This window comes from Empidonax traillii, unplaced genomic scaffold (genome assembly GCF_003031625.1).
Source record: "Empidonax traillii isolate 1590-97213 ecotype Southwest subspecies unplaced genomic scaffold, ASM303162v1 scaffold1082:size189471, whole genome shotgun sequence".
Lineage (NCBI taxonomy): Eukaryota > Metazoa > Chordata > Aves > Passeriformes > Tyrannidae > Empidonax > Empidonax traillii.
Window position 1 is genome coordinate 107,583 of NW_020956275.1, and position 18,015 is coordinate 125,597.

Genomic DNA, 18,015 nt, shown 5'->3' on the forward strand with positions numbered 1-18,015 from the left:
AAAAGTATTTTCTGAACTCGTGTAATGCACTTTTGCCTTCACTTCAGAAAGAACTGATTTTGTCTCCGCTTGCTTGGAATACTGGGAGTTTCCCACTAAGACCTTTTTAATCCTGTTTCTCTCTTTAGCTTTTTTTTTTCCTCCTTTTTTTTTTCTCTTTACCCTTGATTTATTTCTTTTTTAACCTCAGAGGCATTATATGTCCCCCAAGATAAGACTGAAACTGTTAAGCTCCTACCAGCCTTGACAAATCAAGATAATATGTGATCTATACTATACAAAGTATATAACAGAGGTCTATCTTGATAGCCCTCTTGCATAAGAGATACATGTTATTATTGCATATTTTGTTTAAAAAAACCCTAGGGTCTTTGGAATATTTTTATCTTCCTGGGGTAATCTTTTTAGTTTAATAATTTTTCAGTCTCCCAGACATGATCTTTTCCCATATATCTATATCTACAGTTGGGAGCCCCCGGTGGTGTAGAGGAAAACACACTGCACTGTCACTGCAGAGACCCGGGTTCGATTCCCGGTCGGGGCCCCTCCCCGGGCAGATGGAGCTCGTTAGCCCGTAAGGCAATCCATCTACGTCCTGAGGACCTCGCTGCCACCGTCCAAGCTCGCTTGGCCCCGGCAGATGAACCTCAGGATTAAAGGGTGGGCTCAGTTCCGCGCACACTGTGTCTCACCTAAAAAAATCCAATGTGCAGGCTGGAAGGTGTAAAGACCTTCCCCGGTTCTTCGTTCGCGAAGAGACTGGCCACACACACCACACATATCTACAGTTATTTGTAATATCTTGGTAAACTCTATAGTACAGATGAAAGTACAGCTTGAGGTGAACTCTTGAGAGTCTAGATCCTTATTTACACAAATACTTGCTGCTCCACTTCCTCTCAGCACAGGCACTGATTTTGGTCAGGCATGGTAGTAAAAGGCAGTCTGTAGATTCTTTCTTCTATTTATTGACTTTATGTACTTTTCTCTAGGTCTTGATATGTGAAGTACATCATACAGAATGAAACACATACAAGCTGCAGTGTTATGTTCTGTTGTTTCTTGGCAGGTTTAGCAAATTTTTTGACATTTTAATTTAAGTAAATCAGTCCCCAGACTAGCTGTGAAGGCTTTTACCACAGTGAAAAATTATCATTACATAACTACTGAAATGTCACCATTATACTGTTTGAATAGGAACAATAAATAGTAACTGCAAAACTCACGGTAGTTTATATATCATATTACTAACTACTTCATCACAAAGATTAGATTAAGGCCAGACAGAGTTTCTCTGCACATGTTTTATAAATGAGCTGTTAAATCTTTGACACTAAAACATTACCTCTTTTAGACCAAGTTTTTGAAGCATTGGATTGATAGTCTAAATGCCAAAGAATTTCAGAATCTGTAGAAAGCACAGATAAGGAGAGTTCAGTAATATAATCCAAAAATCTGGTGAGATTTTACTGAAGTTATTTTCTGGAAGAAAAATGTTTCAAATGCAGACATTGGCCTCAGTGTCCCATCTGATTTATTTTAGCAGAACTTCAAGCTAATTCAGAAGAGGTTTCCCTTTGCTGCACTGTAAAAGTCTTAGTTCTGAGATAATTCAAAACTGGGCAGGAGTTTTGCAAGAGCTTTACTTTGAACATAAACTTGGATAGGTCAGAACACTCAATTTCTATTTTTATTGCGATTTAAAATACTTGGAGCAATTGTTAAGAAAAATCTTGAGGGTGATGACACTGTCTGCTGTGGTTATAGAAAATAACCACACAAGAATGTCATAAAATGAAATCTCAGATGCATCATCCTAAACCTTCTATGAAGTTCATGACATTTAAAAAAATTGTTTTACATTTCTCTGTATTGGTTTCATTCATAGAACTCAGTGTTTCCACAGATTGCTCATTATAGGATAGCTGGTGATGTGGCACTACTAAAAGGATCATAGATCCCTAGGTGTGCCGAATCATATGAGAGTCTGGGGTCTCGTGATACTACCAAGGTAATATATCTGTTACAATATCAAGCTAACTTTTTTTATTGGAATTTTACACAAAGAACAGAGGGATCCTAGGCATATCACTGGAGTCTGATTTTTGTTAGCTGGGCATATGTTACCTAGGAAGAAGTTTCAAAAGCACCTAGGCCTTATAAGAATGCCACAAACTTTTGGTGAAACCTCTGTGTGTGAAGAAATCTGTAACTCATTCTTCTTAATCCTGCTCAAGAACTTCAACATATTACAAAATATACATTACAAGGTTGTTAATTCAGTAAAATTCTGTTTCTGGGGGGTTTTTTGTGTGATATGTTGTTTTTTTTTTCCTTTGCTATACTGCAGTTCTATTGGCTCACTTGAAAAACATATGAAATCCTCACTTGTCAGCCAAAGAAGGTTGAAAATGCAATCCAACCTGGTCTCTTCATCTTTTGTGCAAGTTTCTGGTCTCACAAGATGTTCTGCTTACTGCCCATCCCATGGTTTATCCAGTATCTCCATCTGCACCTTGAAAGAATATCTTCATTTCACTGATAAGCAGATTAAAAGATTTCTACATGTTTCTTCTGGTTCCCTGCACCTAAGACCCAGTCTGTAATTCTTACAGGTGCTTTTTCCCATGCTCTGACAGAGAGGAATGTAGTTTATCACAGCCTTGACTAAGATAAGACTTATTTTCTGTTGACTTTTCCCCAACTTCTGTAGAGATACACAAAACACTTGAATGGTTGCACTCACATTGCACAGGTTCCAGGTATTTTCAGATATTTGTAAAGTAGAATCTTGATATACCTCTTTTATTTTATGGGCTCAATGCGACCATAAACACATAATTTTTTAATGTTTTCTGGCAAAAGCAATAATAACATTGCTCTTTCCTGGGGTGGCCTTATAATTCTAAAATATTCAAATACACAACAAGTAAAAGAGTCAATGTTTGAAAAAAATCATAACCCAAGTCACAGGTAATGAATATACTCCCCTTCTAGTATAATATGTTTGGTGTCTTAACTATTTAGTCTTCTGAAGCTTTACAGATAAATATAAACCACACAGTAATGCTTATGAACAAGATAAAGCAAGAGTTCCCAAAATGCTGCTTGTGGGGTTTCTTAATATGCGTGTTTGGGGCCATGATGAAGTTGTGCAACAAAATTTGTTGGCAGAGCAGTATCTTCTCCATACGACATCAGTAAAGTTCTACACATTAACCTGAACAGCCCAAGTGTTTTACACTGTGCAATTTAACTCAATAATCTCACTTTCAGCACCAAGCTGAAGTGTACTTTGTAAATTTTCTGAAGGAGTTTGAAAGTCAAGGTTGGTCTTTTTGACCATTTATTCAATTTTCTTTATTTGTTTGCCCTGGAATTTTAATTTTCTCAAAATCTCAATATATAGGTAATATATACCATATTGGTTATATATACTATATACTATACATTTTTGGAGAGTAATGGTATTCTGTACCACAAATTATTTCAAACTGCATGAAGGATCAACTACTTTAAAGCTCTCTGTATTTTTGAGTGCTAGTTAACCTATCACATGTACATTTGTTTATCAGCTTTGCTTTTGATAAAGGACAGCTTATGTCCCTAATGTTACGACTTTTCTTCAGGAGGATTTTGGCAGAGCTGAAGCTGAAAGGGACTGCTGAATATAATTTGTGGGATACGTTTTACAAAACCAGAGTTCATGTTTTCTCCAATCCAGTAGCCGTTGATCCCTGCTGAAGTCAATCTTGTGGTTTAAAAGACATACATTTTTATTTTTAATTCTATATTAATAAACAATTATTCATGCATGCTTATTGCATATGCAAGTATGCTGAAGAGATAAAGGACAATGATTTTCATAGAATCTACATGTTTTCCTACATCATTTCAATATACCAATTCCTTTCAATACTATCTTTGAGCACATCCTTAAATTACTGTTCTTGTTACAACTTTACTGTTATTTTCCAAAGTTTCTGTAATTTGTCAGTAAAAACAGCCATGTGGCTTATTTCCACTGAAGTAAGAAGCAAATTTGAACTGATCCCTCCATTCACAACAAGTAGGACAGAACACATCATATTGTAATGGGAAATGGTTACATTATTAAGAATACTGAGATGAGAGGAAAAACGTACTCAATACAAAATTCTATATTTGCCATTAGTCACTCAAATTTGTGATATTAATAAAAATTCTTTCTTTTAACTTAATAATTAAAATCCCTAAGCCAGCATTTGTCTGACTCTTGTTGCTAAAGTAATCAGCACTTCTCCTTTTCCAAAAGAGCAGAAAACAACCATAAACGCTAAAAACTTTGCAAAATTTATCTCACTGTCCCCATCTACCAGCTCTAGATAATGTGCAATTGAAATACAGAAAGTGCAAATCTCACAGACACACAAAGGAAATTAGAATGTATAAAGCTCAGTGCATCGCTCCTTTCTTAGGCAAGTAATTTTCCATTTCTTCCCCTTAACTTTCTACCCTGTTTTCTTTGGGTATTATTATTTAGCACTCAGCTCTCCTACCTGGGTAGACTTCTCATGTCTGCAGAAGATGACTAAAAGGAGGTAATAGTAACCATATTATACCTCATGAAGAAGTCATCACAGGTTTTCCCCCTTCTCCTCCTCTAGTTTTGGAGTCTCAGTTTCATAGGGTAAAGTGAAGTACAAACTTCCAAATTATGGGAGGAATGGGATTAGGAATTTGTGCTTCACTCTGATATGTTCCTTAGTAGTTTTTGTTCTTGTACAACTGAATTAGAGAAGAAGACTATTGCAGGGCAATTTTCAGATAGCTTAAATTCCTCCTAAGTTCCAATGCCTCCTTAATGAAAACAGAAAAGTACCTCTTAGAACAGTGCTTCAGAGTGGCTAAGCAAGGCACTGGCCAGGAACACAAGAGGCATAAGGACTTAGCAGGATTTAAGCCATCCGAGTATAAGGGTAAGAAGCTGACTTTGACAGGTCTGGTTCCTGATCATAGATGTAGCCTTCACCATTGCTCTGTCTGGGTCATTTAAATTGAATGAACTCAGTCTAATCTGAATAAAGCAAATTTGCAGAATCACAGAATCATAACGTCTGGAAAACACCTTCAAGGTTCATTTAGTCCAACCATCAACTCAGCACCACCACAATCATCCCTAAACCATATCCCCAAGTGCCATATCCAGATGCTTCTTGAACACCTGCAGAGATGGCCACTCTACCACTTCCCTGGGCATCTTATTCTAATTCTTATTCTCACTCTTTCAGTGAATTATTTTTTCCTAATATCTAATCTCAACCTTCCCTGGCACAACTTAGGGTGATTTTCTTTTGTCCTTTCACTTGAGACATGGTAGAAGAGACCAATGCACACATCACTACAACCTCCTTTCAGGTAATTGTATAGACCAACAAGGTCTCCCCTGAGTTTCCTTTTCTCCAGGCTAAACAACCCTAGCTCCCTCAGCAATTCCTCATAAGTCTTGTGCTTCTGACCCTTCACCAGCTCCATTGCCCTTCTCTGGACATGCTCTAGCACCTCAGTGTCCTTCTTGCAGTGAGGGGCCCAAAACTCAACACAGTGCTCGAGGTGCAGCCCCACCAGTGTCAAGTACAGGGGGACAATCACTGCACTGGTCCTGCTGGCCACACTATTCCATATAGGCCAAGATGCAATTGGACATCTTGGCTGCCTGGGCACACTGCCAATTCAAATTCATTGTCAAAGACTTAACACTTTCTCATTGGGTATGATTACTCAGTTAAAATATTTACAAGCCACTCAGAAGAATACACATATTTTAAGGAATCATTGCTGACTTTAAAGACTATAGCTTTTGAATAAATTTTCAGGGACTTATCTCCTCTATTTGTATTGCAGCAATTGAAAACAGAAGACTGACTCATCTACCTAGACTTCTGTAGAGCCTTTGACATGGACCTATATGACATCCTTATCTCTAAATTGGAGAGACATGGATTTGAAGGGTGGACTGTTTGGTGGACAAGGAATTGGCTGGATGGACACAGACAGAGAGCTGTGGCCAATGGCTCTGTGTCCAGGTGGAGGCCAGTGACAAGTGGCGTCCTGCAGGGCTCTGTCTTGGGACCAGTGTTGTTTAATATCATTATCAATTATACTGACAGTGAGATCAAGCTCACCTTCAGCAAGTTTTCAGATGATGTGAAGCTGAGCAGTGCAGCTGACACAACAGAAGCATGGGATGTCACCCAAGGGGACTTGGACAAACTTGGCAAGTGGGCCCACAAGAACCTCATGAAGTTGAACAAGTCCAAGTGCAAGGTGCTGCTCCTGGGTTGGGGCAATCCCAGATATGAGTCCAGTCTGGGAGAGGAAGTCACTGAGAGCAGGTCTGTGGGGAAGCACTTGGGGGTTCTAGTGGATGGAAAGCTGGACATGAGCCAACAGTGTGTGCTCACAGCCCAGAAAGCCAACGGCAGCCTGGGTTGCATCAAAAGAAGTGTGGCCAGCAAGTTGAGGGAGGTGATTCTGCCCCTCTATTCCCTGTAGCCTGATTTTTTACACTGGCAGATACTGATAGGACAAGGGGGAACCATTTTAAATAAAAAGAGGATGGATTTAGATGTTAGGAAGAAGTTCCTTACTCAGAATGTGGTGGGGCACTGGAACAGTTTGCCCAAAGAAGCTGTGGATGCTTCATCCCTGGAAGTCTTCAAGGCCAGGTTGGATGGAGCTTTGAGCAATCTGATCTAGTGGTTGACATCTCTGCTTATGGCAAGTGAGTTGGAACTAGATGGTCTGTAAGATCCCTTTCAACTCAAACCATTCTATGGTTTTATTTATCTTGTATTGCTCTTCTGGTGATCTTCTGGTGTTTGTGAGAAGAAGAATGAAAACATACGCTGGAAGCAGACAAACTGAGGGACAGATGCTATGGAAACTTCCATATCACATTTCAACAAATTATTTCAGCCTAAATCTGAGCTCTTGTGGTTTAAGCTGGTACAATGATTATCAACCTTGTCACATGGCAATGAGTGTGTAATGAGGATAAAGTTTACCTAACTGTAGTACAAAGATGGAGCAATGAAATTAAGGAAAGTAAGTGAATAATCAAGGAAAGAGAAACTGATCATCTTTCTCCCAGCAAAGGACTGTTTTCTGAAATAATTTCAAGGGTTCAGCTGCCTTAGCTTTAAGTGTCAAAAGTAATGGAGCTTTCACAAACTTTTAGAGCACTACAGTTTTACTTTCAGATTTACTTGTGGTGAAAGGTGATGGCATAGCTAATCCACCAACGCTACCCAGTGCTGCGCACAGAGACTACCTCTGACATTGACCGGCCACTCTCATGCCTGTGCAGCCTTCTCCAAAAGTCTTTGATTTTACAGTCTTGAGGCAAAATCCTGACAAAGACACTCATTGTGAATACTACCTGAATTACCTAAATTATCTGTTTCGGTCATCTTGTCTCACCTAGGGAGTGGCATCTCTTTGTTTGACCCAGCTGAACAACATAACATTCAATGCAAATATTAGACCATCATTATCGGGCTTTAAACAAACAAGCAGGTTTAGTTTAGATCTTCCTAAATGTGTTGAAAGAGGCATGATGTAACTATGTGTGCAGACACAGGGAGGCTGCAGAGGGGCTGCTGCAGCACTGAACGTGTCCTAATGGTTAGCTTTAAGTGCTTCCTTTCCAGCGACTTACCCCTTCTCTCTCTGATACAGTAGGGGAAGCTGTGACAACTCACTTAGATGCCTTAAATAATGTCAACGGCAACAGAAACCTTTTTAGCTGTTCCAGTAGCTAATATAGGCTGTCCAGAGAGACTATTTGAAAGTGCCTCAGAGAGGACTTTCAGTTTGCTGCTGTGTTGCTAGGACTATGCTTGCCTCTTTGTAGCAGCTGACAATATTAGCAGGATTTGTATACAACCCCTGAGGTGAGGGAAAATCCATGAGAATTCCCACTGTCAAGGGCATGATTTCATAATACTTCTTATTGCCTAATATCTGTCAAATATCTTCAATTTTTTACATGCCTGGAATGCTACTCCTGCAAGTAACACATACTGTTTTGAGACTATGCAAGGATAGGGTAAGGTTACTGCTGGAAAGTTGCACAGTAGGTGCTGGTTAAATATGTTCATCAACTGGGTCCTGCTCAGAATAGTTTGAAGAATTAGAGTCTAGAAAAACATTATGTTTCAGAAGCTATTCTGAATAATTTATTGCCCCTCCACACAGAGCTGGCTACATGCACAAAGACAGTTTAATCGGAAGACTTGAAGTTAAACAAGCAAGGAAAAATGGTTCAAGGTGCCCCTTCTGAGCTGCAGAAAAAAACTTCTGGACAGAATGGAACAATCAATCATAGAATCATTTAGGTTGGAAAAGACCTTTAAGAACATCTAGTCCAACCATTTCCCTATTTGGGCAGAGCTGTGTTTGGGAATAAAATGCACCACTGATTACAGACTTCTGAGAAGGAGAAACAGGTTGTCAAATTTAGATTTTATGAGAAAGCCCAGGAAATATATGTGGAACTGTTCTAAGGGTGAAAACTCGGGGACTATGCTCAATTCATAAATTGAACAGAAGTATCATTTGTCTTATACCACTCAGAAGAGGCAGAAGCTGTATGCCTTTGGGAAAAAAAAAAAAAAAAAAAAGAAAGAGGATTTTTTAAATGGGCACTATTATATTAATTGTGTTCAGCAGAGTTCCTCCGCCTATTCCAGAGTTGGCAGCATACACAAGTTGTATTTTTTCCATCTTCCCTCTACTTGTTTACTGTTCCTTGTACTTGAAGATTTGTCTCTGCTTATTAACTAGAATGAAGCAAGAAGTTCAACAATTGAGGCCTAAATGCCTATAACAACAATGTGAGAAGACACTGGTTCTGCTTGTGGTGACTGCCTGCAAAGGCCAGTGCTCCTAGCTTGCAGAAGGAGAGAGCCTTTCCTCTTTTCTAGATCTAAAATAGAAGGCTTGTGATCAGTAACAAGTACATTTGGCTAGGAATGCCCCTGCAGGGTAGATCTTAATCACTATTTCACTGTGAACTCTGGTAACAAAGATTTAGCCAGCATCTGGGTCAGGGTGCTGTCTGTGATAGCCTGTAACTGTGTGGCCTACCTGTTTATTATAGGATTTTTAAGTCTAAGGTTTAGCAGTCGTGGTTGCTTTTGTCAACAGTTTTACCCCATGCTGTCTTTATTTATTTAATTTCTTTTCACTAGAAAGACATTCTTCCCCAGCCCCATTTCTAAATATTAGAAGTAAATAATTTGACAATGACATACCTTTGCTTCAACCAGAGTCATGGAATCATAGAATCACAGAGTCATAGACTCAGATGGGTTGGAAAGGACCTCTGAGATCATCAAGTCCAACCCTTGATCCACTACCACCACAGCTACTGGACTATGGCACTAAGTGCCACATCCAGTCTCTTCTTAAATACCTCCAGGGACGGAGAATCTGCCACCTCTCTGGGCAGCCCATTCCAATGCCTGAATAAAGAAGTTTTTAGTCTAAATAATAAGGCATGACTGCTGCTAAAATTTGAGAGACAACATAATTCCCCCCCCCCCCCTTTTTTTTTCCTTTAAATTTTTGGAGGCTTTTTTAGAATGATTCATAATTATTTACAAAAAAAAAAAAAATCAAAAGCAGGACTGCATCACTGCATCTGTACAGTTTTTGAAATGTTTTGACATGTTTGTCAAGATTTAGTAGGAAATTTCACATGCTTGTCTGGCAATTTATAATCCGTTATTTTACACTACAAGCTGCATCCTTGAGTTTATTTTATGGCATAGAAATAAAGTAAACTAAATGACAACATCTTCTGGCCTCTCCCTTTTATCTATGGAAATGACCTTCAGTAAAGAGAATCTAAGGGATGTCGTGCACCCATTTTGAAATACATTATTTATATTAATGTGGAAGTTTCTGAGTAAATGAGGAAGCAAAGCTTGGCTTAGAATAGAGTAACAATGCAATTATTTAATAAACCATGTATCTCGAGAATCTGTCAGGGTCAGTATTGCATCAAAAGGTGTATTGTTTTGGAACCATCTTTGGGCCTTGGTCTTCTAATATCTGCTGAGAAAAATTTCTAAAAATCTGGCTTTTTTCTTTGTAAGCTGATGGATTTCCACATTTAAGTCGGGATCTGTATGAAATACAGCACAGAGCTCCCATTCAGTTAAGGGCAGAATTAGTCACCCCAAACTGGAGATTGATTAGTACTAAAGGAGAGAATTAATTAAGTATTGTATACCATAGTTTTGATGTAAATGCAGTCATTATAGTCCAAATTCTACTTCCTTTCATTTAATCAGAAACCAATGAAACAACTCTATGTTATAAGCACTAGAAGTAAAAGGAGGACTGCAGACAGAGAAGAACAAAGCACACTGGGTAAAAGACTAGGACTACAGCCTTATTTTCAAGGCATAGAGCAGATTTACATCGAAAATAATTTTTAAAAGCTGGAGGAAGGAGAAGAGAGAGGAAGGAAACGTATGTCTGACCTGCAGTTTAAGATTAATTTGTGCTGCAAGGTCAGGAACATTGGAATTCTAAGGATTCGTTTTGCCCACTTTTTGAAGTCACTTCATATTTTTCTACTAGAGCTGAACTCTCCAATGATAAACATGTTTAGCTCCAGTCATTTGGTTTGTCACCAGCTGGGAGCAGGGGAAAAGCCATGCTTATTTTGCAGAGTAGTGAGAACTCAGTTGGAAAGCTTCTGTTACTCCAGTTCCAAGAAACACAGTTAATAAACTCAACTATTTTTTTTTTCTGAAAATGTTATATATAGTTGGATGATTCTTATTACACAGGGTTTTTAATTTTGTCCTAAATGTTCTGTTTTCATTTTGGTCTATAGAGCATCATGATGTTTAACAGAACAGATACAAAATATCCCCTGGTTTTTTTATTAAACACCAGGTTTTCACTTGCCCTCACATTGTTTTAATGAAATAATAGTACAGAAAACAGTTACTTAGTGGAAAGAGTGTTGTGAGTTAGGTGGTGCAGTGCGACAGTGCTACAGCACCAACAAAGTAAAGAAGCCCATTTTTCAGCATGAAGAAATATACTCTGCTCTCAGGATAAACCTGGCCTCTACCCCTTTGGAACAGTCCTTCAGGTCAGGGAATGTATACTGTACATGGTATGATATATGATCTTGTATGAATGGAGGAAATTGAGCCAACGTTCCAATTTTAAAAAGCAAGGGAAACCAGAAAACCAAAGTTTGAAGTTCAGGCTAATAGAAGTGTGGTCAATCTGAGGTAAGATTTGTCTAATGTAAAGACCTAGTATACTTTTACTGTAGGTTTATGTTCTTAGTTTTTTAAGTCATGTTAATTAGCATTCTATAACAATTTGAACAATTCTTTTTCCTCCTGTAACCAACCTTAAATGACAGCACTTAATTAAAACACACTTAAAACAAAAGAGTAGCTTGTATTACCTCCAGCTCCATGTGCTTTTCTTCCTTGTTATGATCCTTCAATGCCTTTTCAGAATGATCATCACAGTCTTCTGAATGACAGATGTGTTGATACTTAATAAGTTCATGTTTACCCCACTTTCTTTGAGAAACTTTCCTTCTGTGAAGACCATTGGAAAATGTCTCATACAGTGGCAGTTCTCTAAACATATCATCATCACGTCTACCATCTGCTTCTTCCTCTTCTGATGAAAACTCATCTGCTTCTCCTGCCTCACAAATATGGAGCTTAGTGTTAGCTTCATGTGATAAAAATTGGAAATCAGAAAATGTGATAGCACTTGGTTTATGTTTTATGACTCTGATCTCATGACTCCTTTTTGATTTCTTGTCTAAATTATTTCCTGTGTGCAAGGAAAGGTTTAAAGGATCTTCCTGTAGCAGGTGCCTTGCAGAACAGGATAATTCTTCACAAAGGTGCTTTGTCTCAGACTGGTTGGTGGCACTGACATGCCCTGCAGCCATACCAAGTTGCAAGGATGTCTCATTGTGGTCTAATAAGGATGACACAGACAGCAAACTCAGCCCAGGTTCCCGTAAAACATTCTGAAATTCATATGGACTTGCCTGATTTTCTATCTTTCTTTGGTAATCTTCATACTTAGCTTCCTTTGGAGTCCCGAGGCACTTGGCAGATTTAAGATAAGGTGAGTCCTGTTCTTCTTCATAGATGTTGGTTTCCATTCCAGTGGGTTTCATCCATCAGAGATCAAATTACTTAATTCTTGTTTTTCTTAAGAAACATAACTCTGCATATATAGCCAGGAAATATCTTCTTAGTTTTCCAAAACCATGATCACACAATTTTTATTAATGCCTGGATTCTCATACAAAACATCTGAATCCTCTCAGCTCCTGGGGGAAAAGGAAAAAATTGATGGAAACATACTTGCAGTGGACTGCATCAGCAAAAGTAATCCTGAAACATGAAATTCCCATATCAAATTTACTTCAGATTTACTTGTATTGCTGCAAAAATATTTGATGTATGCAGATTAAGTGAACTGAAAACCTGAGAACCTTGACTTATTTACCTTAGAGGCTAGGAAAGAAATGTCAAATGCAGAAATGTTTTTTAAATATTGACTTTACGTTGATTAGTGACTCAATGGTTCAGAATCATTCAAAATGATGTTAGGTATATTCTTGTTACCTAAACATGCCTCTGTTCACTATCTTTTCATTGTCTGTTAATTCACTGAAAATTTTACATTGTTCTGGTAAAGCTACTAAAATGTCATAGGGAAGAGCAAGGAACAGAACATAGGGAAATGTCATCACTAAAAACAACTGACAGAAAAAAAAGATTTCAGTATAGGTAGAATTTTTTATCTCTCGACTTCAATGAATTGACAATGCAGTGCAGCCCCTGTCTATTTCCAATAGATCTGAAAAGCAAAAAGAGGAGGCTAAAAATAACAGAGAGCTTCACTGCTACATCGGAGTTGGGCATGTCTGCTTTAAATCAGTCTTAATATCCGTGCTCACATCCAGGCTGTGCACCTCCAACGCATTGGAAGAAGGGAGGAGCTGAAGAACTGAGCTTGCATCACTGAATAACTTACGTTCCCCCATACATGTAATTTATTTCTTGTGACAGGTTGAATATTGATAGTATTTATTTTAATGATTGTTTTAGTACTCCATCTGTGAGAGAGCAAAGCAGAACAGAAGCTTTTCAAAATAAAAAGAGAAGATTAAGCCTTTGATGTATATGGCAAACCTGTCAGTGATGAGGAAGATGTGTCAGAAGGCAGCACTGTGACTGTCAAAATGGAAAGCAAGCAAAGTAAGATGCTGTCATGTGACATGCCTGTCACTGCATGTGCCATAAACTGAGCAAAGCACTCCAGCTAGTCGTATTTTAGTGCTGGTTAGTGTAGACTTTAGTGTTACGGACACACATTTGGTAATAGAAAGAATACTGTTGGATTTATTGTATTACCTTTGTCATTTGGACTACAGCTGTAATAGGTGTGAGCATGCAGGTATATAGACCTCCTGTTTCTGTAGACATCCTCTCAGTTCTTGCTAGCCTTTTAAAAGTCAGATGTTACTGTAAGTGGCCTAACCTCCTGCTGGAGTCAATGGAGGGGGAAAAATGCTGCTAGAAGGTAAATGCTCCCACTTATCTTGGTTACTTATTTGGACATGAGATGAGTCTCCCTTTTGGCCTAACTGCCTTACCCAAAACTATGGCTGATGTCTAGACAAAAAACTTACACTAGTTATCTGACCTTTAGAGGGACAAATAAAGACAAGAAGATGGCCCATATCTTTGGCACACAATATTAATAGGTGATGTGTCTATGTGTAAATGAGAAACCTGATTTTCTCAGATGATTCAACTTAGCCATTTACATAGAAGTGACTTCACTTTCAGAAGGGCAGAACACCCTTGGTTCTCCCTCAGTTACTAGGAAAACTAATTGAACAGAGTGTCTTTGTAAAAGAAAACACATTCCCACATTTAGACGGAATTATTTGAATAACTTAACATTTCACATAATGTTTTGTTCAATGTGGGCACAGTGAAAAAGCCTCCTGCCATTCCAGGTGCTTCACTATGAGCCATCAACTTCACTTTTGAGTCTCTGACACCCAGTACCCTGCAAGAAGGCATACAGCTAGCACCCACACTCCCAGCACACAAAGCCAACCGTAACTGGAAAAGATTTGCCAATTCTAGCAGGCTCCCCAAAAGGATAAACTTTTGTGTATTGTGCTCTATTGGCTTGATTCCCCTTTGCCAGGACAACCAAGATTTGTACTAAAACTCATGAAGTTTTGCATAAAGATCACACAAAAAGCACATATTCATCTTAATCATTAAACAGGAGGATTTTACAGAGACAATTATAATCATAGACTCATTTCTATTTTCTTCAGTCAATACAAGAATAATTGTTCTCTGGGATAAATTATTAAGATTTATTTCACAGTATTACTCTAACAGCAAGTCACCTAAACCAGCGTTTCAAATGTGGCTTAAGTTAGTGCATTTCAATACCCATTATGTATTTTGGCATTACAGAGCACATGAATGTGTGGAATTTTGTTAGTTTAAATTCAATTTAAACTTGAACTGACATAGTAAACCAGCAAATCAAGTCCTGATCCTGGCTGGAACAGTACACCACTCATCCAAAATAAAGAGTTTTTACCCCTTAGCCCCTAATGCATTTGTTTCCCTTTCACAATGACTTTGCTTAGTATTTCCCATTGACTTAAAGAATCTTCCCCTGAAAAACTAAGCAAACAAGCCAACAGAATGTGAGATACATAAACTAAGAGCAAATTGGGAGATTAAGAGTTTATTCCTTGATGATAGTATTACCTGTTTTGCAAGGTAACCCCATATTTTTCAATTCAGTTACTTTCCATAAGCGTAACAACAGGAAGCCAGTGAGTAGCCAAAAGATCCTCCAAGCATTGGGGCAGAACAGAAAAAGAAGTGAGCAGATTCTTAACAAAAGACATTTCAGCTTGCTTGCTGCAGAAGAACTCTGTCAAGAGAAGTATGTGTGAGAATCCCTGGGGCGAAAACAGCCTTCTGCAAGCATTGGCCAAATTATTCACACAAAAAGACAGAAAAAAAAAAAAAGAAAGGGAAGGAAAAAAATAAAAGAGAGAGTAAGAGCATGCTTCACAGGAACACCAGGCACTTCTAAAAATACAGCGTGACCTCATTCCTCACATCATGCCAGACCTTAACATTGTGCTTTGCTTTATCACCTGGAGCACCTGGAGTCAGGTTCCCACTGCTCGAGTTGGGATGCTGTCAGGTTCTGAAAAGGTAGGCTGTGAAATGCCTTTTGATATAAAGCCAGTGTAAAGGAGTACCAAAATTAGCTTTCCATGTCACTTGCAAATTCTAATTATTGTTTGCCTATGTTTCTTCAAGACCTACATTTGCTGCCAAAGCTTTACAAGTCTTCTCTTTTATATATATTAATAGAATCATAGCTTGCAGACAGACTTTTGCATACTCTGCAAAGTGTAGCTGCAGTGCAAGTTACTGGGCACGTGAGTTTCTGAGTGTGATTATAAATCGGTTATTTGCAAATCTAGCCTGGAAAGGAAAAAGATGTATTGTCACTAGAAATACAGGGTGAGAAATCTTTGAGTTATAGTTTAATTTTGGAAGTGTTTTTCTATATTGCTTTTGATTAGAGCAAACAGTGAAAATGGAAAAGCTGCAATGCCCTTCTGCTCATGTATTCATGTGCTCATGCTTGTAGCCGTAGATTACATTTTTCACCTTGAGATATCCAGGCACAGATACTTGGCACAGATGCTGCCAAATCTATGTCCCTCCTGACTCATTTCAGTCAGTGAAGGAGGCGGCGCTTGGATGCTGATTTCTCTTACACCCTGTGCACCTGACTGCCTTCACTGAAGTTAGGCAGTATTTTATTCAGCAAAGAACTTGGCATATTTATGAATGAGTCAACCAGCAAATAAAGCCGCATCTTGAGGCAACCATTTTTCAGGAATTACTTTATAGGACAGTTTAGTGAGGCTTGTCTCAACTTAGATATGTTTATTATCCTAGGACAGCTGCACTACTAGGCCTGTCCTTTAGCTTTGCCATCACTGTCCCCACCTCCACTGTGGCAGAAGCTTATTTTACTTTGCCAAGGCAAGTAAAACATCTTTTCAAATTCAATAAACCACAATGATAAAGAGACACTTTGTTAATTTAATTGTGCTTACATACACGCTTGTCTTAGGTGCAACTGTTAGTCACAGATGTGCTGTTTTCCAAGCACCCTCTTAACGAATGCAGCAATGCCAGCAATTTATTTATAGCTGGACCTACTTCCAGTATATAGGAGGACAGACTGCTCCAAGAGGAATCACTGACAAATTTCACACTATAAAATGAGCCTTAGGCTGAATTTAATCCAAACATGCTGCCAGTATGCTGACTCAATTGCATTTTGATCTAAACCAGCATTTTCAACAAGACTGTCATTATCACCTCACCACCATGTGGGAACAGTAGTTTAATTGCAAATAAGGTGAGAAAATACCCTCTGTAATACATCTATTGCTCTTTTTAAGACCCTAGATCTGTAGGCAATATTTAGTTTTAGTTTACGGAAGTGGACCTTGACTTTGCAAATCTTTGTTCTCTGTCCGTCCCATGAATAGCATGGTTGCAACACTGAGCAAAACCAAATGGCAAGAACGTGTGAGCAGCAGGACAGTGAGGGACTAGACATGATTCTTCACACTTGGAAAAGTCTCATGCTTCTTGCACATGTGGTTACATCCTCTCAAAAGAAGATATTTAAAAGGAGTCAGGTATGAATGGGTAACTGAGGGCATATGTCTTTCAGCATGTCCCTGAGAACATTAATGAAGTATCTTCATAGAATAAGATCTTTCCTTCTACCAGTAGACATCTTCTAGCATTGCGTTCAATGTGTTGTTTTTGTATTGCCTGTTCTGCCTCTTTTTTGTCTAACATGTATGAAAAGTATCATCAAGCTCCAGATGAGATATTGGCCAGAGGTTGTTTGACTATGTGCATTTCAAGGCAGTTTTGAGTGATTTGAGAAGAGCAGCCATTCATATACAGACACTATTCATAAACACAGGCCCCAAAATGAACCGACACCTAATAAATATTTTTAATATAACACTGGATAAACCATATAGGAAAAAAAAAAATCTGTGTCTCTTTAGGTTGAGGATCTTGACATTGGTAAGATCCCAGATCTTTATCTAGGCTGTCAGTCCAAACCAAAGCCAGAAAGCAGCCTTTCTGCAAGCAAAGACATACAGGTATGAGCTGATTCTCCCTTCAGTTTAAATACTACTAGTTTCTTCAGCCTGTAAGGTGAATTCCATTATGTATGTTCATGGGATTCTCAGTGGGCTGGTTGGAAATTAATCTTCATGTTTGCACAAGTAGAAAGAACCTGGAAGGATCAGTTCTTTTACATATTAGAGAAAATCTATGTTAACTGGATAGCATAACAATTTTATTCTCATATTTTTAAGCTCATGAAAGAGAAATGATATAAGACAATCACTTGCCACTTTACAAGTTAGGGAAATATCAAGCAGTTTGGTTTTTTTTTTTTTTCTATTTAGCTCTTCTCTATCGAAAATTGTGTATCAGCACAAAATTCTCCTTCACAGCAGCCTGCAAGGGTCTTTCAAAATTGCACACATCCCTCTGAGAAATCTCTACTGAATCTGCAACACCCGCCAGCAGCCAAAGACACTGGACAAAAGCAGTTATGTTGGCACTGCGTCAGAGGCTGGTATGGTCTGTTTATGTATGGCTTATATTCCTTAAAATGAAAGAAATTAGGTTCTTTAAATTTATTTCCCTCTCTGAAGAAGAAAAACATATCACTGCCTTGGGTTCCTTCATGAGAAAGTATCAATTCATATTAATTTCACTGATAATTATTATTATCCACCCTCTACGTATAAGGAATTGGAGGCTTGCATCTACTCTGACCACACAGCCAGTA

At 38.4% G+C, this 18,015-nt stretch overlaps 1 protein-coding gene across 1 annotated transcript in view; it reads right to left on the reverse strand.

Moving 5' to 3' along the window:
- Nucleotides 1–18,015, reverse strand: part of LOC114068538 — a 126,587-nt gene that overhangs the window by 73,908 nt on the left and 34,664 nt on the right. Inside the window, exon 2 of the mRNA XM_027904744.1 lies at nt 11,483–12,376. Coding sequence (XP_027760545.1) covers nt 11,483–12,220 — 738 coding nt within the window. The 5' untranslated portion in view covers nt 12,221–12,376. The remainder of the gene's footprint in view (nt 1–11,482; nt 12,377–18,015) is intronic.